Source organism: Anopheles stephensi, chromosome 3, assembly GCF_013141755.1.
Source record: "Anopheles stephensi strain Indian chromosome 3, UCI_ANSTEP_V1.0, whole genome shotgun sequence".
NCBI classification, from domain to species: domain Eukaryota; kingdom Metazoa; phylum Arthropoda; class Insecta; order Diptera; family Culicidae; genus Anopheles; species Anopheles stephensi.
In genome coordinates, this window is record NC_050203.1 from 87,370,017 (window position 1) to 87,390,583 (window position 20,567).

The 20,567-nt window shown below is 43.6% G+C and overlaps 6 protein-coding genes and 1 long non-coding RNA gene across 18 annotated transcripts; 5 read left to right on the forward strand and 2 right to left on the reverse strand.

The window, feature by feature from the left end:
• Nucleotides 1-294: 294 nt before the first annotated feature.
• On the forward strand, nt 295-1,857 carry LOC118514046. Its single transcript, XM_036060537.1, has one exon. It carries the CDS (start codon nt 449-451, stop codon nt 1,748-1,750), a length of 1,302 nt encoding a protein of 433 aa, XP_035916430.1. The 5' UTR covers nt 295-448; the 3' UTR covers nt 1,751-1,857.
• Nucleotides 1,751-3,376, reverse strand: LOC118514047. Its single transcript, XM_036060538.1, has 3 exons — nt 3,097-3,376; nt 2,583-3,020; nt 1,751-2,494 (listed from the first exon to the last, which is right to left on the reverse strand). The coding sequence occupies exons 1-3, from the start codon at nt 3,265-3,267 to the stop codon at nt 1,829-1,831; spliced, it is 1,275 nt and encodes a 424-aa protein (XP_035916431.1). The 5' UTR covers nt 3,268-3,376; the 3' UTR covers nt 1,751-1,828.
• A 359-nt stretch (nt 3,377-3,735) lies between these two features.
• Nucleotides 3,736-5,968, forward strand: LOC118514044. Its single transcript, XM_036060530.1, has 2 exons — nt 3,736-5,251; nt 5,337-5,968. The coding sequence occupies exons 1-2, from the start codon at nt 4,336-4,338 to the stop codon at nt 5,789-5,791; spliced, it is 1,371 nt and encodes a 456-aa protein (XP_035916423.1). The 5' UTR covers nt 3,736-4,335; the 3' UTR covers nt 5,792-5,968.
• A 271-nt stretch (nt 5,969-6,239) lies between these two features.
• LOC118514042 (sodium channel protein Nach) lies at nt 6,240-13,866 on the forward strand. 2 transcript variants are annotated; one of them, XM_036060528.1, is made up of 7 exons: nt 8,689-8,932; nt 9,035-9,127; nt 9,776-10,607; nt 10,686-10,880; nt 10,957-11,615; nt 11,677-11,952; nt 12,022-13,866. In XM_036060528.1, exons 3-7 carry the CDS (start codon nt 10,435-10,437, stop codon nt 12,195-12,197), a joined length of 1,479 nt encoding a protein of 492 aa, XP_035916421.1. In that variant the 5' UTR covers nt 8,689-8,932; nt 9,035-9,127; nt 9,776-10,434; the 3' UTR covers nt 12,198-13,866. The 2 variants fall into 2 exon arrangements, with proteins under 2 accessions (XP_035916420.1, XP_035916421.1); XM_036060527.1 differs by lacking the exons at nt 10,686-10,880; nt 10,957-11,615; nt 11,677-11,952; nt 12,022-13,866 and having other exon boundaries at nt 6,240-8,932; nt 9,035-10,365.
• LOC118514043 (zinc finger protein 852-like) lies at nt 6,241-7,782 on the forward strand. Its single transcript, XM_036060529.1, has 2 exons — nt 6,241-7,429; nt 7,511-7,782. Exons 1-2 carry the CDS (start codon nt 6,269-6,271, stop codon nt 7,757-7,759), a joined length of 1,410 nt encoding a protein of 469 aa, XP_035916422.1. The 5' UTR covers nt 6,241-6,268; the 3' UTR covers nt 7,760-7,782.
• On the reverse strand, nt 13,411-15,095 carry LOC118514058. The gene is made up of 2 exons (XR_004906555.1): nt 14,157-15,095; nt 13,411-14,067 (listed from the first exon to the last, which is right to left on the reverse strand). It is a non-coding gene; the product is annotated as an uncharacterized LOC118514058 (long non-coding RNA).
• A 249-nt stretch (nt 15,096-15,344) lies between these two features.
• Nucleotides 15,345-20,394, forward strand: LOC118514056. Of its 11 annotated transcripts, none has more exons than XR_004906548.1 (9): nt 15,348-15,639; nt 15,721-15,851; nt 16,046-16,231; nt 16,373-16,505; nt 16,700-16,832; nt 17,036-17,168; nt 17,363-18,850; nt 19,989-20,223; nt 20,288-20,394. XR_004906548.1 is itself a non-coding variant. In XM_036060549.1 (3 exons), the coding sequence occupies exons 1-3, from the start codon at nt 19,858-19,860 to the stop codon at nt 20,335-20,337; spliced, it is 306 nt and encodes a 101-aa protein (XP_035916442.1). In that variant the 5' UTR covers nt 19,659-19,857; the 3' UTR covers nt 20,338-20,394. The 11 variants fall into 11 exon arrangements, 1 of the variants encoding a protein (XP_035916442.1); XR_004906546.1 differs by having other exon boundaries at nt 15,351-15,534; XR_004906549.1 differs by lacking the exon at nt 16,046-16,231 and having other exon boundaries at nt 15,348-15,534.
• The last annotated feature ends 173 nt before the right edge of the window (nt 20,395-20,567 follow it).

Genomic DNA, 20,567 nt, shown 5'->3' on the forward strand with positions numbered 1-20,567 from the left:
CATCTGGCTTACTAGACTTCATACCGCGTAGTTGGGTAGCCAAAACGTTCCGTATGAGATTTGAACCCCGGTCCTGCCGCATGAAGACCGGGCCGACCAACATCATCAAATCATAGGGAGACAGAAATGGCAGGCCAATACTTCCTCAAAATTGGATTAGGGCAAGGGCTTTAATAAGCTACCCAATTATCCCCGTTAATGTTACCACCAATCGATGTACACCGTTCACCTCCGCTGTACTCTATCTTATCAGTGCCACACTCGAAAACAATGCCCCACACAAAGAAATTCATGTGTGCGACATAAAATGCGTACAATCAAACATACAAACACACCTACATACAACTGCCAACGCGTGTGACGTACGTACTTTCTACTGTCGCATATAGCGAGTGTGGTGGTGGTGTTTGGAGATAGCAGTCCAGTTTGAAACTGTATCGCTTGTAAGATGGACGTGGCACACGGGTCGTCTGCTGAGACTGGCCTATCGCGACAGGATTTAGCTGCTATTTGGCGTAATTATTGGAGGTGCAAGAACGGAGCACCAGACGAGGAAGTCCCCCAATTTTCTAACCTTCGAGCTGGAGTGCGCCCTTACGGGAAAAATCGTGCCGGCTATCTTGGTGACCATTTTATCCTGGAACTATCTGCCGATCAGCGACCGGACTTGCGGCTGGAATTGTTTTTAAAAGCTACGCCAACATCCATTCCCGAGCTGTCCAACTACCTGTCCGCGATAGGAACGTCCTACAAAGAGGCAAGAGTGTACAGCGAACTGTTTCCGGAACTGCGGCGCTTTTCGCGCTTCGCTCCCGAGTGTTTTCTATCGGAAGCAACGACGGGCAGCGAAGTGTTGGTGCTGGAAAACCTGGCCACGCAAGGGTTCCAGAGCATTGCCAGTGCAGAGCTAGGCGTGCTCGATGAAGCACATCTAAAATGCGCCCTTGCGTCCCTAGCAAAGTTTCATTCCGCAACGCTACTGTTTGAGCGGGAAAAGGGTGTAGATTTGCCGGCACACTTTCCGGGAGTGTTGAACGAAAACGCATGGATTAGGCGAGAGAACAATCCTCGCGTACAGGAGCTCGAAAATGCGATCGATATTTTGCTTCAATTTATTGGCGAGATTGAACGAGACGACGAGGCACGGTTGCGAACAATTCTGCCGAGAGTTTCCACATTTATGCTGCAAATCTACGAGCTCGTAAAGCCTTCAACCAAGTACAAGAATGTCGCCTGCCATGGTGATCTGTGGGCGAGCAATGTGATGTTTCGATATGAATCAACTGCCGAGCACCGAGTGCCGGTGGAATGTTTGTTGATTGACTTCCAGTTCATGCGCTATGCGCCACCAGCGTACGATGTAAACATGCTCCTAACGCTCACAACCACCGGTGAATTCCGGCACCAGCACTACGACACACTGACGCAACACTACTACCAGTGTTTGGTGTCGGAATTGGCGAAGCATCCCGCCGCTCTCGGTGCAGACGGGCGCGATTTATATCCGGCGGCAATGTTCTACGAGTCCTGTGAGCTGTACAAAACGTCGGGGATGATTGAAAACTTCTTGATGAATCATGTCACTTTACTGCCGCGCTGCTACATCGATAACATATTTTCCTCGTCCGAGTGCTACAAAAGCTTTAGTGGAGCTGACAAAGTTAAATTGTGTTTGGATGTCTTGCAGAACGATCACAACTATCGCGAAAGAATGACCGGAATCGTAAAAGATCTGATACAAATGGTGTAATCAATGGATGGAAATGGGGCGAAAATCGTTTTCACCACTGTTGGATCTTTATTTTCTATTCGTTACGCTTTATAAAGGTTACTCGAAGCCAAACAAGTACTGCAACAGCTCCGTAACGACGTCATTTAACCGATCGCGAAAGAAATCATCCGTATCGTAGTACTTGATGATGAAATCGTCTCGATTCTCCATCGACAAGCGGGTATAGGTTTGAGGATCTTCTCGATGAAGTCTGTCCAGAAGACCCGAGGGAAAGTTTACGAACCCGTGAAGAACACCCGCCCAAACGAGGCCGAGTAGACGATAGTGCGATAGTGTTGCTCGGAACTGTTCCCTCGGGAGGATAGCAGAGCCATTCTTCAGGCCTAGCGCCGTTAGTTTTCGCTGAAGGGAAGTATAGTAATACTCAGCATATTGCTCCGCAAACTGTGCGCGATGTTCGCCGTCCGTTAGGAGATATAAAGCGCTCAGGAAATCAACTGCTGGTGGCAAATAGCGCGCCAATTGAAAATCAATTATTTTACAATCGGTAGGATCGTTGCACGGTTCCCGCGCTTGGTCGTATTGGAACATGATGTTGTTAACCCACAGGTCACGGTGCACAACGACCGAACGAAATTGATCTGTGGTCTCGGCCAGAATATAGATTCGCTCCAAGTTGCTCCACAATTGTTGCTGAAGAATCGTCTTTCTAGCAGGATCTTTTGCAAAACGGTTTCTCTCTAAAGCCACTGTTTGAATTCCCTGCAAATACAAAAGACAACCGATACGACGATACACGATCACGCTGCGACGTTGAAGTCATATATACAAACCACATTTTGGCGGTTACCTTCAATCCAGCTACGAACCAGCCGCTCGTTGGAGTGAACGTGGTTTCAAACAAAACACTTTGATTGTACAAAGATCCGATGGAATGGCCCCCAAGTTGGGTGGTTTCAAAATGCAAAGAACATGCGTGCATTTGCGCCAATCGATCAAACACTAGTTTCATGTGTCGTTCGTCGAGGGTGGTCCGTAAGTCAATCGTTCGATATCCTGCACTCGTTAGATCTTCCATCACGAGCAAATTACTGCGAGCAAGTAAACAGTCGGGAGCCCACTTGATCACTTTGGAAGGGCTCCGTTCGTATCGGTTGAAAAGTTGAGAATATATTTCGGCTTCCTTGCGAAAAATGCCCCACTCTTGTACGGCTTTTGTTAGCACCAAATCATGATACGGAAGCGATTTCATAAAGTATCTGCTAGACGTTTGGGCCGTTCCATGCGCCTGTTTTTGAATGACACAAACGCAGAGAATTGTTTTATCCACAATTTGTTTCGTTTACAGAATATAATTATCTTACAGCTTCATAATGCACGCGTAAATAGCTGTACTGTCCGAGGTATCCCGGTTGGCCAGAGATAGGTATCGTTTCGAATTTGTTCACTTCCACTTGTTGCTCACTTATTTTTGGATCGGCTCTGACTATCGCGGTACAATCATCGATTGATAAATAAGATTCCGTTGATTCCATTTTGGGAAACCTATTTTGCAGCTTTATATTTGATTGTATATTCTTGCTGAAACTGCACACCTCTTCAACCGTGTCACTTGCCGAGACTGAGGGGCGTTTTGCGACTACGCGCTTTTTATCATGCAAAGATGAATATTTGCTTTGCGTATCTCAATTGTCAAGGTATCAACGCGCTAGCTAAGCAGATGATTATTTGCAGCTAGGAATATTATATTGCTTTTGTGTGAGTTTCATATCACAGTTGAGTATCATTTTCGAAGGAAGCATTTTCTACCCTGTTTGTGAGTTAATGAAACTAATTTGCTCTTCAACACTTAGAGAGCTAAATATTATTTTATGATTTTTACGTTTCTGTACGTGAGCTCACGTGGCTTTCGAGGTGAAATATTTCGTGAATTTGAAATGAAATGTTTCAGGGTTGTGTTGGAAGCCTGATTGCTTGCTCAATAACTGTCAAAATCAGCTGGTTTGCAGGTGCACGCTGTCATCTGCACTATCAAGTGCGCTTCGTGGAAGGAAAAAGGGAAATTTTTGATCGGTCGGTCACCTACAACCATTCCGTACTCTTACGCTTATCCGTGTAATCTAACTAAAACGAGAAATATGCTGGGAAAAGAGCATACAGTGCCATTTGTGTAGAAATAGTGTAAAGTGAAGCTGATCAGTGCGGGAAGAAGCATCGCGACAGTTACGAGTGTACGCTTGTTGTGATAAAACTGCAACCCAACCCGGACACCCACAGTGCATTTGCATTGAATGCTGCTGCAATAGCTTGTAGCTATGTGGGGATGTTTGTAGAAACTTCCTGTTGCTTCAAGTTTGCCATTTATTGCACGTGAGGAAATGTACCGCGCTTTGCGGAGCTACAAACATCGTGGAACATATTAAATGGTGACTCAGCGAATTTGTTGACAGGGTTACGTCACCGAGTATGAAAGAACGTCGTTGTTTAAGCTAGTGGCCCCTCAAGCGTGTTCCAGTGTTCGGTGACGAAGGAGGCCACAATATTTTGTGGACAGTACATTATAGATTTGTTACCGATTGCACACGTTTAACAGTTAACAAAAAATGGATTTGCAGCCCGCTGATATAATAGCTGACGAAGACGTGCAGCTAGTGATGCAAAGGAGTAAACAAGCAGCGACGCAGGTCAAGTCGTACGGCTTGAAACGTATCAGCGACGAGCCCATCGGATATCTGGCCGATCACCTCATTCTAGTTGTCGTTGTTGACGAGAAATTGGCGCACAAGAAGGAACAGCAAGAAGACTACGAAAGTACCTGTACAACAAACGATACAACTGTTGCTGCATCTGGCCGTCAAGAAATGTCCTTCTTCATTAAGATGTTACCGGAGAGCAACCCCAAACTGGCTGAGTACATAGAGGAGATGCATTGTTTCGAAAAAGAAATTTTCGTATACAACAAGCTGCTTCCGGAGCTAGCGCAGCACTGCGATGGCATTGGAAACGTGGTACCCAACACCTATCTGACGAAACCAGCAAAAATGATTGTGTTTGAAGACTTGAGGCGGCAAGGATACGGGATGATGGCCGATAGAGGGGCAGGTCTACTAAACCAGGCACACATCGAAATGGCCTTACGGACAATCGCAAAACTACACGCAATGTCCTTAATATATGAGGAACGAACTAAAACAACTCTGACGGAAGCAGCGGCAAAGCTGTCGGAAAGCGCGCCGAGCTTGCTGAAAGAAAATGTGTATATCAATAGCGATACGTACGTGCGAACAACAAATCTTGAAAACTGTATTCAAGTTATGTGCGAAGTAGCGAAAAGGATTGAAAAATATCGCAATTCGGAGCAGCTAGAATTCATTCTCCAACGTATTCCAGTAACGGTGCGCCGTATTTATGAGCTCGCCAAACCATCGACCGTTTTCCGTAATGTGCTAAACCACGGCGATTTGTGGTGTAACAACATTTTGTTCAAGTATGAAAACAACGCGAGCGGGACAAAAACAGGTAATCCTTCTTCCGATCTAAACTAAAGATTCATAAAACCAAACAACCCATTTGCTAATCGATTGATATGTGTATTTCTATCCAGGGCGGCCGATCGATGCAAAATTAGTTGATTTTCAGTTCTCACGAATCGCCCCACCTGCGTATGATGTGATGGCTCTTATTATGATATCGACGTTAAGCAGCTTTCGCGATCCTCTCCTAGAAGAGTGGAAGGATGTGTACTACAGCAGCTTGGCTGCGCATTTAGCCGTCAACCAGCTGGAAGTGGAAGACGTTTTGCCAAAATCACAGTTTTTGGAATCCTGCACTCATTACCATTTGGCGGGATTGATCGAAAGCTGTATGTACTTCCACTGGCCACCAGAATCAGATTGTTATGAGCGAGACGAAACTACGGAGGATGAGTTTGATTGTAAAAACAATTCGACCGTGTTCGTGCGCGCCAGTATACGTGGGTTTGAGAAGTATGAACAGTATCGCACACGTATCAGTGATATGATCACACAAATTGTAGACAAATACGTGTTAGAGCAATAAATCATTACGTTTGTATGATCCCGATACTGACAATAGCAAAACACAATTAGAGGCTTTGGGTAGATCATATTCGAGTTTTGCATAAAATAGTGAAAATAATGTGTTGCCTATGTGTCGTAAAAATATTGTAATATTATATATAATGTGAATATATATGCACCAAAATCGTTACACAAATTCCAAACGAGAATTTCCTCGTAACAAATAGATGGGAAAGAAAAAAAGGTATGCCGTTTTGGAACTCTTCTACTTTGGGTCCCGGAAATCGTATGATGGTGTGTTTGCAACGTTCATGTCCAGCACCAGAAATCGCTATTCACGAGCGGTGCGATTTCGACTCGGTACTGTAAACAGATCGCTCCTGCAAAATGTTTGACAGCAAGGCATAATGTAAACAAACAAGCAAATGCATGTGCAGTGTTCTCCAAAAGAGTCGATTCAACTCACAAAAGGGGCAGTCGAACTGCAAAATCTCCGATGGACCTAATCTGCCTGTGCTGTTTAGCAGAAACAAGTGCAACGTTTAAAACCTCTACGAGATGCGAATTTCAAGCCGACGAATGTTGTGACGCAAATCAATCCACCAGCAGCATGATTCAGTTGGGTGAAATTTATTCGCAACTCTTGCAGCTTCCGCCTTCGTCGGAGAAGCGATCGCCAGACCAGAGCCAGCCACCACTGTACGGCGAAATTTGTTCTCGATGCGTCGATATGCTAAAGGACTTTTATCGCTTTCGAACAAGGGCAATAAGGGCGTACGAAGAGCTACAGACGAAAGCGAATATTGCCAAAATTATCAACAGTCTAGAGCAAAGCAGTGTTGGAAGTGTGGAGGCTGAGCAAACGGAAGACGATTTGGGAAGAACGCACCGACACGATAAAGCTGAGCAATTAGAAGCCACCGATGAACCGGACAGTACTGCGCTTTTACCGTGTACTAGCTGCAACAAAAAGTTTACGGACCGCAAACTGCTGACAATGCACGCAAAAACGCATTCCACCACCAACAAAAGGAAGTATAGATGCAAACAGTGTGAAATAGAATTTGCAACCAAAAGGTCTTGCCACAACCATCAGCTAAAAATCCACGGAAAGGTTTTGCGCTGCAGTAAAGATCAAGCACCAGCAACGAGTGATAAAAATACGCAGTTTGATAACGGAAGGAGAGCCAAAGAATCACGCGAAACAAACAACCGCCGGATAAAAGCAGAACCGGGACAGCCGAAACAGAGGCCGGGAGGATTCGGTTGCGACGTTTGCTTTAAAAGTTTTACCAGAAAATCTTCACTGAATCACCACAAGCAGGTGCTGCACGCCGGCGTACGGCAGCACATGTGTCACATATGCAATCGTACGTTCGGCAAAGGAGACTCGCTAAATACGCATCTGGCGCTGCATGTAGGGAAAAAGTACCGCTGTAAGCTGTGCAGTAAATCATTCGCCAAAAGCAGCTTCTTGCGCAAGCACCTGGAGGAGCACGAATGGCCTGAGAGCAAGCGAAAGTACACGTGCGCAGTTTGTTCGAAACGATTCGCTACGATCAGTCATCTGCACGATCACGAGTTGATTCACAGCGACAAAAAACCTCACAAATGCAACCACTGCGAAAAGAGCTTTCGTCAAAAGCAGCAGCTGAAGGTACACACTTACCAACACTTTGGCAAGCCGTTTCAGTGCAGCTATTGTGAGTTAGCGTACACATCTCCATCTCGACTACAGGCTCACGTAGGCAAACATCATCCAGGGCGGGAGCAAATGTCCCTGGACAAATTCGGCCTTGCAGTGGGCGCAGAGGCTAGCAGCACTAGCACCGTATCGCAACCGGACTTTGGCGACAAAGCCGTGAACGAAGAGATATTGAACGAAATCTGCTATCAAATCAATTCAAATCCCCTAATGTTGGAAAACATAGACGCCGGCGGTGTTAACCTCATCTGCAACGAGCAAATAATTTTCTTAAACGAATAAAATTTCCTCAGACGATTCAAAAATTTCTCCACCTAACTTATGAACATTGGAATCCGAACCCCGAAACAAGATTCTTGCGCCGCCGGGGATCCCATAAACCCCCCCTTTTTCATAATGCGTCGTCAGATGAAGTTGGTGGAAGATGGACATCGTGTATTTGCATAAGCTATCTACAGCTTTATCTGAGTGTTGAAAACTAAGACCATCTGTATAAAAGTATAGCAACGGAGCTGTGTAGAACCTCAGTTTTAAGCAGTTTGTGTAACAAGAAACAGGCGTATCGAATGGACCCCCAAACGATAGGTTTAGACGAGAACGATATAGTTGAGCTGGTGAAGTGCTACATCCAGGACAAAAGGAATCGCGTCAATGGCAAATTTCGGCTCGTTTCCTATCAAGTGAGACGCTTAAGCGAAGAACCGGTCGGCTATCTGGGCGACCATTACCTGTTGGACGTGAATTTGCGCGAAAAGATGGTACACTACTCACCGGAAGAGGAGGAAAACTATGCGGAAGAAGAGTACATCAATTTCTTCCTAAAAGTTATTCCCGAGCACGTGCCCAAGCTAGCCGACTACATCAAGGAGATGGGATGCTTCCGCAAGGAGATTTTGCTGTACAAGCATGTCATTCCGCGGCTGCAGGATGTCATGATCGGTACGAGACCGTTCGTTCCCACAGCCTACTTCACGAAGGGCGAACGATTGATAGTGTTTGAAAACTTGAAATCCGAAGGCTACAGCATAGTGGAGCATACGAAACATCTGCTCGATTTCGAGCATCTCAAGGTGGCACTGCAAGCGGTGGCCAAGCTGCACGCATCATCGCTCATCCTTGAGGAACGTTCGAAAACGCCCATTCCGAAGCTGTTTGTTGGATATCTCAATGAGAATGCGTACGTCGATGATGACGATTATGTGCGCAAGGGTAATCTCGAAAATGCCATCCAAGTGCTGTGCGAGATGATCAAGAAAATTGACAAGTACGCAAACTCGGACCAGCTGGACGAAATACTGGAAAAGGTGCCGGGTGTGATTCGCAAGATATACGACTTTTCCAAGCCTTCGGAAGTGTTCCGCAATGTGTTAAACCATGGCGATTTGTGGTGTAACAACGTCATGTTCCGATATGAGATGATACCCACTAGCGTGGATAGTGGCATCGATGGCGAAGGTAAGGTTTGCGAGTTGATTTATTACATGCCGCGCTATCAACGCGAGCGCGCTCTCAAGTAAACACGTTTTGTTTGGTTTTCCTCGCATCGCGCATGATAAGGGCACCCATCCGAGGGACGTAAAACGAGCACGACATCGGACCGCGAGGATCACACGGAAGCTGAGAAAGATCACCAAACCCAGGTTGCCAATGGTGAGCGCCGTGGTCGGAAACGTTCGTCCATCAAGAAACCAAATCCTTGCGAGGTGCTAAATTTGGGCAATTGGTCCGCACCGGGCGCCGCTCGTCCATCGAGTTGCATACTGATCGACTTCCAAATTGCTCGCTATGCCCCGCCGGCCTACGACATTATGTCCTTCCTTACTTCCACGACAACGCGAGACTTTCGGAAGCGCCACCTCGAAGAGCTGCTAGATGTGTATTACGATGCGTTGCAGGTTGAGCTGGATTGGTTCCATCGAGACGTGCGGGAAGTTTTTGCCAGCGGGCCGCTCTCCTATCGGGCTTCCTGCGATCAGTATCAACTCGCTGGATTGATCGACAGTGTCCTGTATCGGCATGTTACGATGCTACCGATGGAGCTGGTAGCTCGGTGTCGCGAGGAACACCGATTACCGGGCACCGTAGGAAGCCAGTCACGGTCTGCCAAAATGGACATCTGTCTCGAGGCCTGGACCCAGTACGAAGAGTATCGAAATTTCATGACGGACATGCTATCGGATTTAGTTGATCAATACATTCTGCTGGTTTGATTACCCTAAACCCCTTATCGTTAGGACATCCTCCCCGTTGTAAGACACAACCTTCTGAGCGACATTAATTTTAGTATTTGTATTTTAGCTAACTGCCATCCCATGGGTCTAATCCCGGTCGAGGCGAAACTTGTTGACTTCCAGTTGGCCCGCTATGCGCCTCCCGCCTGGGATGTTTCGACGTTACTTATGCTTTGCAGCACGCGCGATTTTCGAGACAAACATTTACAAACGTTGCTGACCATTTACTATCAAGCGTTGGGCGATCTGCTTCTTTCAAGTAGCGACATGAGCGTAGAATTCGTCTTACCACGCTCGGAGTATGATGCGTCTTGCAAACACTTTCAGCTGGCCGGACTCATAGAAGCTTTACTGTTCAGCCACATAACACTCTTGCCCAAACAAACTGCCAAGGATATGCTCAGCTCTTCGACAGATTTTGATAGCTTTTTGCGCGGGACGGGCAAGCAACGTGTTTGTCTACGTGCTTTCGGAGAGGCGCCTACATACAGAGCTCGAATGTCCGAATTGCTAACTGAGCTGATTGAGACGTGTGTGCACCATTGAAATCATAGATCTGTACATTACCCACCACAGTGATTAGGAAGTATACATATGGCGTGTACGGTTTACGAACATGAAAGGAGAGATGAATAAATTATGATACAACCAACCGCATGAAAGAGCTTAGATAAGGAAGATTATTATCAAGCTAATCGGCATATTGAATCAGATTTTGTAGAACACATGGTGGAGGTGAAAAGCAGTGTGATAGTTGCTAGTTGGTTCGTGGCCGCACCAGTCCTGCCACCAGTCGCATCGAATATGAGGTTCATGGATATCGTGAAGGAATACTTGATCAACTCCACCTTTCACGGCGTGAAGTTTATAGCTGATGATTCGTACCACGCATCCGAACGGTACTACCCAACAGTAGCGGTCCGTTGTCCAACCATCCAGCAAAAAGACTAATACGGCGTCGTTTCTCTTCCTCCAAGTATTTTCTGGATAGTATGTGTCATCATTTCGTGGGTCGGTTCTGCGTTTCTGATTGATGCCTCGCTCGAAGCTTTCCAAACCAGCGCCATATCGTTCGTAGTGGAAACTAGTTACCGTGATTGGAACACTCGCTTTCCATCCATCGTCGTGTGTGAAATGCGCAACATGGAACGGATTCAAGCGATTGCGGATAAGTAAGTATGCTGTCCTCTGGCTTTGCTGGCTTTTGCTGGGTGTGTTGGCTAATTGTCAGCTTGATTGATGCTGCAGACTTTGGGGTGAGGATCATGACTTCGCGATGGAAGAGGTGCTCAATGAGATTGGATACTTTCGTGGCGAATCGTACCATACCGTCAACGAGTGTGCGGGAGAAGATATGGCGGAAAACTGTTTCTTCGACAACTTCACGGCGTACGCAGATTTAGTGCGTAGCGCATGTGCGGAAACGTTGGAAGATTGCTATTGGAATGACAAGCCATTCGATTGCTGCCGGTATTTCCAGCCGATGGAAACCGAGCTGGGCCTATGCTACGCCGTCAATTCGTTGCAAACAAGTGCAAAACACCCGATCAAGTTGAACATGATCTCGAACAAGCATACGGGACCGGGCAAGCTCACAATTACCGTGCTGACCGAAGCGTACGTGTACACGATCGGCGAGGAGGAGGTACCTAATTTGATCACGCCGAAATCGGACGTACTGCTCGTCGACCACTACATCGCCTACAAACGACACATATCGATAAAGGACATTGAAAACGATCCCGAGGCAAAGCAAGTCAGCGTGTCGCAGCGCAAGTGTCGGTTTCCGGACGAAAACAATCTCAACGTTCATCGGTATTACAGCTACAGTGCATGCTCGGTACAGTGCCGAAAGGACAAGCAGCTCAAAATTTGCAACTGCACAAGCCATCTAATGCCCAACACAGGTATGAGGCTATTTTGCTCATCTGATTGTACGTTGATTGGTCGAATGCTTCATATCCACAGATCCTTATTTAAAATGCAACATGTCCGGACTGATTTGCCTCAACGAGCATTACGAGGATCTTACCATAGTCATTCCCAAATGGTCGGTAGGACGTAGAGGCGTCGTCTGTGATTGTTTGCCGTCCTGTACCGAAGTGGACATTGGGATCGTGCACGATTCCCGGGAAAGCATATTCGACTCTGATCGTCGCTACTCGACCATCGAGATTCAACTATCCGCACTACCCACGGAGCGATACAAAAGGAATGTTGTCCGCGGAAGGCTCGATTTAGTTGGCAAGTTCAAATGAGCCATTGCTTGTTACGTTCATGCGGATTAACATTGTCCTTTCTTACAATTTACAGTGTCTGTCGGAGGCACGACCGGACTGTTCGTCGGAGCTAGCTTATTGTCTTTTGTGGAGATTCTGTACTATTTCACCATTCGACCGTATGGAACACGATACTTAATTAATGTGCATCAGCCGGGCAACAAACCTTTGCCAAAAACGTTGACGCCATATAACATTCCAACTAACTAACTACACTTTCCGCAACGTATTATATGCATCCTTAAACAAATCTCTTACATTTTTTGGTGAGTTTACCATCTTTTAAAATAACTTAAAAAATGGATTGAAATATTTGACGAACGAAATGCTAGAAGGCGAGAACACGTGTCGTGTTTGCACTAGATAAGCTTACCGCTGTAAATTGTGGGTAGTTTTCCGGTTGCTTCAGTGCATCCAGGTGTTGCTGAAGCGTATATTCCAAGCCAACCCTGTTATCAACCTTCATTCTTCAGGACGCTGAACGATGAATCAATGACAATGCTACAATCAAGATTCAAGTGAGGGTTTACCGGTATTAATTGGGCCGCGCAGAGAGCCAGATAACAGGCTACATAGGTCCACCTGCACTAAACGGTTACGGCGGTCGAGCTGATAGATAAGCATCCACACCACACAGCACCAATCATAAAGCGATTGCGCTTTCGGTGCACCTGAACCTATGTGATTGTTCCTCTTCTTAATCAACGTCTCTAATGAGGGAAGCATAAATAGTAGCGATATTGACACACCTGTTTGAACCAGCCGGTGGTGACCAATTCCTTGGACTTTGTTGTTACGTGTTTGGGTGCAGCTGTTATCTACGGCTGTGCTTTGCCAATTGGTACGAGTAATAACAAAAAAAAAGACATAGATAACCACAGAGTCGAGTTCTCTTACACCTAAAGTCAGCACGGCCGCCTTGCCAGAATGCATACGTCATCGAATCTATAAAAATTGATCTTCCCGTTAGACGTGAGCGGGGTGCAGGTGCACTTGTTTCCTATCTACAGATGATACGGACGGCAATGTTTGGCCATGTCATTGGTTCAACAAATCCTAGCATTATTTGTTGCCCAGGTGTGACATTTACTCATTTTCTTATCAAGAATTACAAGCGCTTTGCCGATTTGCCTTATGGAGCGGCCGGAGTGTAAGAAGCAGGCGTCGCTTACGACCGAGTATCAAACGTCTGCCAATCTTGCGATCCGCACGCATCTGCACCGTCCAACCAACTCCGTCTGGATCACCAGCTGCCATTCCCTGCACATCATGCAAGCCTACAAATTAAAGGCTACCCCAACAAGGCTAATCGCTTTGCCGTTGTAGAAATTAATGTTAAATTTTAAAAATCGATGGATAAGCTGCTTTCCCTGCTCGCATTTCTTTCCTTTTGCTCAATAGTGATCGGGTGTGACTATTCCAATTTTGTCGCGTAGGTTTCGTAAACTCAGAGTAAGATTTATTTCATACTACACATTTAAATTCCTCCTAAAATGACTGCACTTCCGTAACATTGTACTGACAGTTTAGTGTGTTTAGTTACTATATATATATTTTTCATATTCCCCGTCCGCTGTACTATACTTTCAATAGGTGAAAAAAACTAGAATGAAAAACTGAAAATTCTAATCGTAAATACTTTAGAGACCGGTGTAAGTATAGTTGAATCGAAGTACTAGGAAACAGAGTAAAACAATATTGTATTATTTGTTGAAATGGAAGTTTTTCTCTTCACTTCCTATTCCTGAATTTCAGTAAACTATGTTCAAATCATGCATATGCAAATAAACAACACATATTCCTATTGATCACAGCATAGTTATGAGGTTTGTTATAAGATTGCTCCTTCATTCCCGGTAGATTTTTAAAATGCATATGCTTGCCCATATATGCTGGCTATTTCGTCCCTGCTACGGTGATAGCTATCAATCCAATACAAACAGTATTCGGTCACTTACTGAGATCTGGTTAATTATTCCTCTTGCGTGTTTGCGCGCATTGCCCCGAACATTGAAGAGTAGTCCTTCGAATGGGTGTTAGTTGAAGAAAGTAAACATAAAGACATCGCGTTACCATCGATCTGTGGAGTACAGCGGAGAAGAAAGTTAGCAAATAGCAAACAATATTCACCGAGCATAGAATACGTGCGGGTAAGATTGCACCTCATACCTGCTCAAACGTTGCTGCGGCTGGCCAAATCGCCGCACCTAGTCAAAGGTTTTCTTATTGCAAACAATTCCTCGTGAATCGGCAGCTGTAGAAAGGTCTGCGTCGGCCAAAGTATTCTGTAGCTCGCTGATGTAGTTAATCACGTTTTGGATCACCTCAAGCTTGGACAGCTTACGCTTCTGTTGACCCATCAAAGGTACCAAGTCTTTAAACTTTGCCAGATACACTTGAATTTCGGGGTCGTTTTCGCACTTCCGATGCCGTTGGCGCACACGGCCACTTGCGACCGAGGCCGGGACTGAAGCACCCGTAGCACAATTGACCGTCACAGCTTTCATTTTGCCAATATTCGATTCGCTTTTCGCACAGAGGCGGCAAAACAGCTAATATTGTTTATATGACACTTGCTGCTGCTTCCAACTAAATGTTACTCACACGCACTGTATTTGACCTCGTATATGATCACTTTCTATTATTGGGGCCAGTCGATTGCTTTAGCACTGTGAATCACTACGCAGATTATAAAAGGGACCAATTACGACAGAATACAAGGCTTGTCTTTTGTTAAGCTTCTGTTTGTGTATGTTGTTGGAGACTACGCGCTTGCTGCAAACGCCTCTGCAAATAGTATTGATATGTTTACATGAACACAGCGCTGGGCATCTTTATATACGCTGCTAAGCTATCAATTCTGCAGGCGCGTACGCATACACCACCATACCACAGTAGCATTGAACAAATCCTTGGCTTAACTATCGTGTATACGTGTTGATGTGCTTATTCAGAATATAAAACCACTGAAAGCATTGGCACTTGAACAACAAACCCGTAGTACAGCAACCAACATAGAATTAAAGAGTAAAATTCACATTTACATTCGTGAAACTTTGTTCGATAAAAATGGGAAGATGGTTTCAGGCTACTGGAATTAAAATGTCAGACAGATTGTCATCAACGTCAAATCAACCAGTGGTTCAGGCTGTGTCACTCAAAACAAAGGTGGGAAAATATTTTTTTGTATTCAGTTTCAGTTTGTATTCAGACGTATGTTTTCTAACTAAAATTATACAAAAATAATGCAAAATTTTAACTCAATCTAATACGATTTGTTAGAAAATCAGCCTAGTGCCATATTTTGTTGTATAGTCTTGCGCCCACCTAACATACATCTACCTTGGCACAAGGTTCTCAGATTGTCATAATACAAAATGGCTTTTCAATGAAGCTGTTCTGTGACGGCATTGCACCGTTCACTTCATATTGCTGACAACTTTTGCACGTGTACATTGTTCGAGCTACCGGCACAGCTAACTCCTTCCAATTAACTAGAAAAGCTTTAAGTTTATTTCAATCATGGGCCGCTCGCCACAAAGAAAAGGTAATTATTTGGTTCTGAAGAAAAGGCTGCCTCAATGGTGGTGTGTTATCTCGCATCTTTTTTGATTGCATTTGCCTACACTGCGAAGGGACTCTTCTCGTGGCTGTATGTGAGGTTAAGCTTAAGCTAAACCTTTCCGTTAAGCTAAAGGAAAAGTACTGAAAATATATTTGTTTTCTATTGTAGGGAGCAATCGACAGCATAGATTGATATGCGCCAAAGATTGCGGTGGATGAAATGGAATCCAATGCCTAAAACCATCCCAGGGACTTTTGACCAAGCTATGCTGGAAAGAATCTTGATCGGAGTCGGCTTCAGTAAGTAGAACCTAAAGTTGATGAATAACTATGGATCGTACGATTCATATGATGTAATTTAATAATGTCTGTGTTTCACCTGAATTAATTTGATTAAAATTCAATGGAATTTATCTGATAGCTGTACTTGGGTTAAATGTAAAGCCTATCTGAGGTAGGAAAACTACTGATAATGTATTTCTTTTCTACTGCAGGGAGTGATCGTCTGCATGCATTCAATTGTGCCGAAGATTGCGGTGGATGAAATGAATGGCACACTTCCTAAGATAATCCCAGGGCCTTTTGATCAAGTAATGCTAGAAAGGATCTTGATCGGAGTCGGCTTCAGCAAGTAGAACCTTTAGTTAATGAATAACTATCGATCGTGCCATTCATATGATGTAATTTAATAATGTCTGTGTTTCACCTGAATTAATTTGATTAAAATTCAATGGAATTTATCTGATAGCTGTACACGGTTTAAGTGTGAAGCCTAATTGGGGCAGGAAACGTATTGATAATGTATTTCTTTTCTATTGCAGGGAGTGATCGTCTGCATGCATTCAATTGTGCCGCAGATTGCGGTGGATGAAATGAATGGCACACTTCCTAAGATAATCCCAGGGCCTTTTGATCAAGTAATGCTAGAAAGGATCTTGATCGGAGTCGGCTTCAGTAAGTAGAACCTTTAGTTAATGAATAACTATCGATCGTGCCATTCATATGATGTAATTTAATAATGTCTGTGTTTCACCTGAATTAATTTGATTAAAATTCAATGGAATTTATCTGATAGCTGTACACGGTTTAAGTGTGAAGCCTAATTGGGGCAGGAAACGTATTGATAATGTATTTCTTTTCTACTGCAGGGAGTGATCGTCTGCATGCATTCAATTGTGCCGAAGATTGCGGTGGATGAAATGAATGGCACACTTCCTAAGATAATCCCAGGGCCTTTTGATCAAGTAATGCTAGAAAGGATCTTGATCGGAGTCGGCTTCAGTAAGTAGAACCTTTAGTTAATGAATAACTATCGATCGTGCCATTCATATGTAATTTAATATGTAATTTAATAATGTCTGTGTTTCACCTGAATTAATTTGATTAAAATTCAATGGAATTTATCTGATAGCTGTACACGGTTTAAGTGTGAAGCCTAATTGGGGCAGGAAACGTATTGATAATGTATTTCTTTTCTATTGCAGGGAGTGATCGTCTGCATGCATTCAATTGTGCCGAAGATTGCGGTGGATGAAATGAATGGCACACTTCCTAAGATAATCCCAGGGCCTTTTGATCAAGTAATGCTAGAAAGGATCTTGATCGGAGTCGGCTTCAGTAAGTAGAACCTTTAGTTAATGAATAACTATCGATCGTGCCATTCATATGATGTAATTTAATAATGTCTGTGTTTCACCTGAATTAATTTGATTAAAATTCAATGGAATTTATCTGATAGCTGTACACGGTTTAAGTGTGAAGCCTAATTGGGGCAGGAAACGTATTGATAATGTATTTCTTTTCTATTGCAGGAAATGATCGACAACTTGCATTGATGTGTGCCAAAGATTGCGGTGGATGACATGGAACCCAATGCCTAAAATCATCTCAGGGAGTTTTAAGCATTTAATGCTAGAAAGGATCGTAATCGGAGTCAGCTTCAGTAAGTAGAACAAGCAATTATCGTGCGGTTAGTGTGATTTATCATAATAATGCCGGTGTTTCACCTGAATGAATTTGATTAAAATTCAATGGATGAATTATAATAGTTGTTCGAGGGTAAAAATTTGAGAAAAAAATACTATTCATTCACTCACATTCACATTAATTCATTCTTTTCCGCTGCAGTAGATGATTGGAAATGTTTTCCTACATTAGGTCATGTTAGGACCATGTCGATATATCAGCATTACTGATACCTTCTATCAGTTTAGATGTATCGTTTTAGAAATAAAGCATTTTATGTTTCTGAAGAGCCATGTCTCAGTCAATTGGTCCACAAAATCACAGGAACATGCAAATACGCTGATTGCTATCTATATGGCCTTAGAATGCTCTCTCATGAATGGCCCATACCATTATTTTTTACGTAGATTCACATCTATTTTCTAATACAGGTGTGTTTTTATGTGGTCTCTTGGTACAGTCTGAGACATTTAACTAAGAGTTTCTTTTTCCCGACACCATCCCAGACCCCGTTTGTCTGACATTCAGTCACATATCTCTTATGAGAATATATTTTATACAGCGCTCTTGATGTAGATGCAAGCCATGAATGCAGGGAGTTTGACACACCTGCTTTTAGCAAAACACAGCGTTTAGCAAACAAGCAAATTTTAGCAACAAAACAAAAATTGTTCAGAACCTACAACAAATCAGCATCAACGAGAACCGTAAAATTTGAGGAAACAACCAAAGAATGCTGAATTTGATGCCGTTTCTTTCGTATTTCGTAAACCAAAGCGATCTTTCTTTCGATTGAAGATCGACTCACGCGTTATTTATGTGACGCGGTACGGATGCGGTGACGCACAAAACTGATTTACAAATCTATCGATACAGCTATTAGAGTGTTAGTAACCGCTTGGCTCAAGGTTGCAATATTTGCGTTCGCTTAAAAGGTAAAGAGCTAAGGCGGCACTTACAAATGATCTTCTATACAGAGATTGATGCAGACATTCCGAGATATTCCCTATGGGATGCATATTAAACTGTTCGATCATAATATTTGTGCGATCGATAATCAAAAATAACCCGCAGGAAAAAGATCAAAAACGGGTGTGTAGTTTTGGCTCGTAGATAGATCTTGATCGATTCAACGATTCTTTCTATTCATCATAAAGATCTTTCTTGCCGGTGAGACGTTACGTTTATGTAACACGTTCCGTTCCGATCGGATTGTTCTAGTTTACAAGTGCATTTTCCATGATGGAAATATAGAGACTATTGGTAATTTGAGCGCCGCCGCCATCATCGACTGTGACGAAACGAATGCTAAACAAATGTTATTAACAAATCATGTAAGTGGTCTTCTTTAAGCCGTGTGTTGTTATAGTATCTATCGAAGAATAGTGAAACGTGATTTGTTAGATTTTCGATCATCATCGTTGGCCATAACGGTGGAAGCAAATGATCGCTTTCAGATACGGAGAACGCAACAAACAGCAATATCCATACCGTATTGCTCAAACCGATCTCTTTCGTTTGAATTATCGATGCGTGGCCATATATACTCGAATTCGGTAGGGGTGTTTGGAAAGACAAACAATAAATTGTGATTTTAGTATTTTTAGCGCGGTTACCCGAAGCATCGTGCACACACATTTTAAAACACATTTTTGCTGCAACCAAATGTTGATATTTTTAGAAATTTTATCTTGTCCATTTGACCGTTGTCAGTATTGATTTTTCCTTTGCCTGGAACGCACCTAACATTTGCGACGCGCATGTAAGTTTTCGCCTTTCTTCCACGGTAGCGTGTAGCCCGTCTGCTGAACACAGATTTCATCTAACCAACGCACATTTTCCAGTTGTGATCACGCGAGGACTTGCACAATGAGCGAAACTAGAAACTTGATGACTACTTTTTTCATCTTAATTTTTCTACTCCTGCTGCTGTACCTCGTATACGAAGGGTTTTATCAACCGGACATGTAGCTGGGTACTGGGAGCATTATCGTTTGGTTTTCTGATTTGATTTTGATTTAAACACGTGAGCATCGAAACTATAGGATGGGTTAACTATCTATTCACCGATTCACCAGTTCATTGTGTAGCCCGTATCGTAGACCGTATGAAAAGTAAGCATTTGAGCAAATGTGGATAAGCAATGAATGATGCGGGAGTGTGATTTTATAGTGTAAATGAACTTAATTTTATTTTCCAAGAAGCACCCCCAATCAGTGTACCTCACCTTTCATCGACGAATGGCTTTGCCAGCGGCACGCAAATGCAATATCGCACTCGTGCACTCGCACCACGCTAGAATCTATGGCACAAGTACTACTTAGCTCACTGATAAGCAGCAATGATGGAGGAAAAAGGAGTAGTAAGTATTTTTGATGCAAATTTAAAAAAACAATCATCCGTTTGCCCCTCAGCGATGCTCGAACGTAAATGGTTCCGGAATTAATTTGACCATTTGTTTCACCACTCCAGGTCTTTCTGTTGAAGGTTAACTTACATGCCAGAGCCGGCTGCATCGTAGTGAACCAAACTTATCCAAATAGCAACACCCAACTCACATTGAAGATAATGAAAAAAGACGATAAGCAGCCAAAGGAAAAGTTGTTGGACCGGAAAGTTAGACACCCTACTGCAACGTCTTCCACCAAATCCATCATTATGAATCTAATAATAGCATTTTTTCTTTATTTGCTGAGACGCACCATAGGTCTGTATTTTTCGCTGTAGATATATGTTCTAGTGCCCAAAGCTAACTGGAACTTTTTTTTTAGAAGCTGGTGGGAAAAGTGCCATTACAAAGTATAGTAAATTTATAAAGTAAACCACAGTGCGGTGCCGCCATTGCAAAGAATGTCAATAAATTTATTATGCTACAGTATGTTGGTCGAATGTTTCATAAGCATATTGTTCCGAAAGTCCCAACGAATCAACCTGCCTGCTGCCAGTTGGGAACGTATGTAAGCTAATGTTTGATAATATTACAGTTGCATGAGTGAAGGAAGGAAGGGGATAAAACCAACCGCTGTTCGGAAATGGTAATGAATGGTGCAA

What these genes read in the sequence shown, in the direction of transcription:
- LOC118514044 (XM_036060530.1), top strand. Translation starts at nt 4,336, where the DNA reads ATGGATTTGCAGCCCGCTGATATAATAGCTGACGAAGACGTGCAGCTA. An exon ending in CGCGAGCGGGACAAAAACAG is followed by an intron (nt 5,252 to 5,336) that starts GTAATCCTTCTT and finishes ATTTCTATCCAG; the next exon opens with GGCGGCCGATCGATGCAAAA.
- LOC118514043 (XM_036060529.1), top strand. Translation starts at nt 6,269, where the DNA reads ATGGACCTAATCTGCCTGTGCTGTTTAGCAGAAACAAGTGCAACGTTT. An exon ending in GTCAAAAGCAGCAGCTGAAG is followed by an intron (nt 7,430 to 7,510) that starts GTACACACTTAC and finishes TCTCGACTACAG; the next exon opens with GCTCACGTAGGCAAACATCA.
- LOC118514042 (XM_036060527.1), top strand. Translation starts at nt 8,044, where the DNA reads ATGGACCCCCAAACGATAGGTTTAGACGAGAACGATATAGTTGAGCTG. An exon ending in TAGTGGCATCGATGGCGAAG is followed by an intron (nt 8,933 to 9,034) that starts GTAAGGTTTGCG and finishes GCGCATGATAAG; the next exon opens with GGCACCCATCCGAGGGACGT.
- LOC118514056 (XM_036060549.1), top strand. Translation starts at nt 19,858, where the DNA reads ATGATGGAGGAAAAAGGAGTA. An exon ending in TGATGGAGGAAAAAGGAGTA is followed by an intron (nt 19,879 to 19,988) that starts GTAAGTATTTTT and finishes TCACCACTCCAG; the next exon opens with GTCTTTCTGTTGAAGGTTAA. An exon ending in TTTGCTGAGACGCACCATAG is followed by an intron (nt 20,224 to 20,287) that starts GTCTGTATTTTT and finishes CTTTTTTTTTAG; the next exon opens with AAGCTGGTGGGAAAAGTGCC.
- LOC118514047 (XM_036060538.1), bottom strand. Translation starts at nt 3,267, where the DNA reads ATGGAATCAACGGAATCTTATTTATCAATCGATGATTGTACCGCGATA. An exon ending in TACGCGTGCATTATGAAGCT is followed by an intron (nt 3,021 to 3,096) that starts GTAAGATAATTA and finishes ATTCAAAAACAG; the next exon opens with GCGCATGGAACGGCCCAAAC. An exon ending in GGTTCGTAGCTGGATTGAAG is followed by an intron (nt 2,495 to 2,582) that starts GTAACCGCCAAA and finishes TTGTATTTGCAG; the next exon opens with GGAATTCAAACAGTGGCTTT.
- LOC118514046 (XM_036060537.1), top strand. Translation starts at nt 449, where the DNA reads ATGGACGTGGCACACGGGTCGTCTGCTGAGACTGGCCTATCGCGACAG.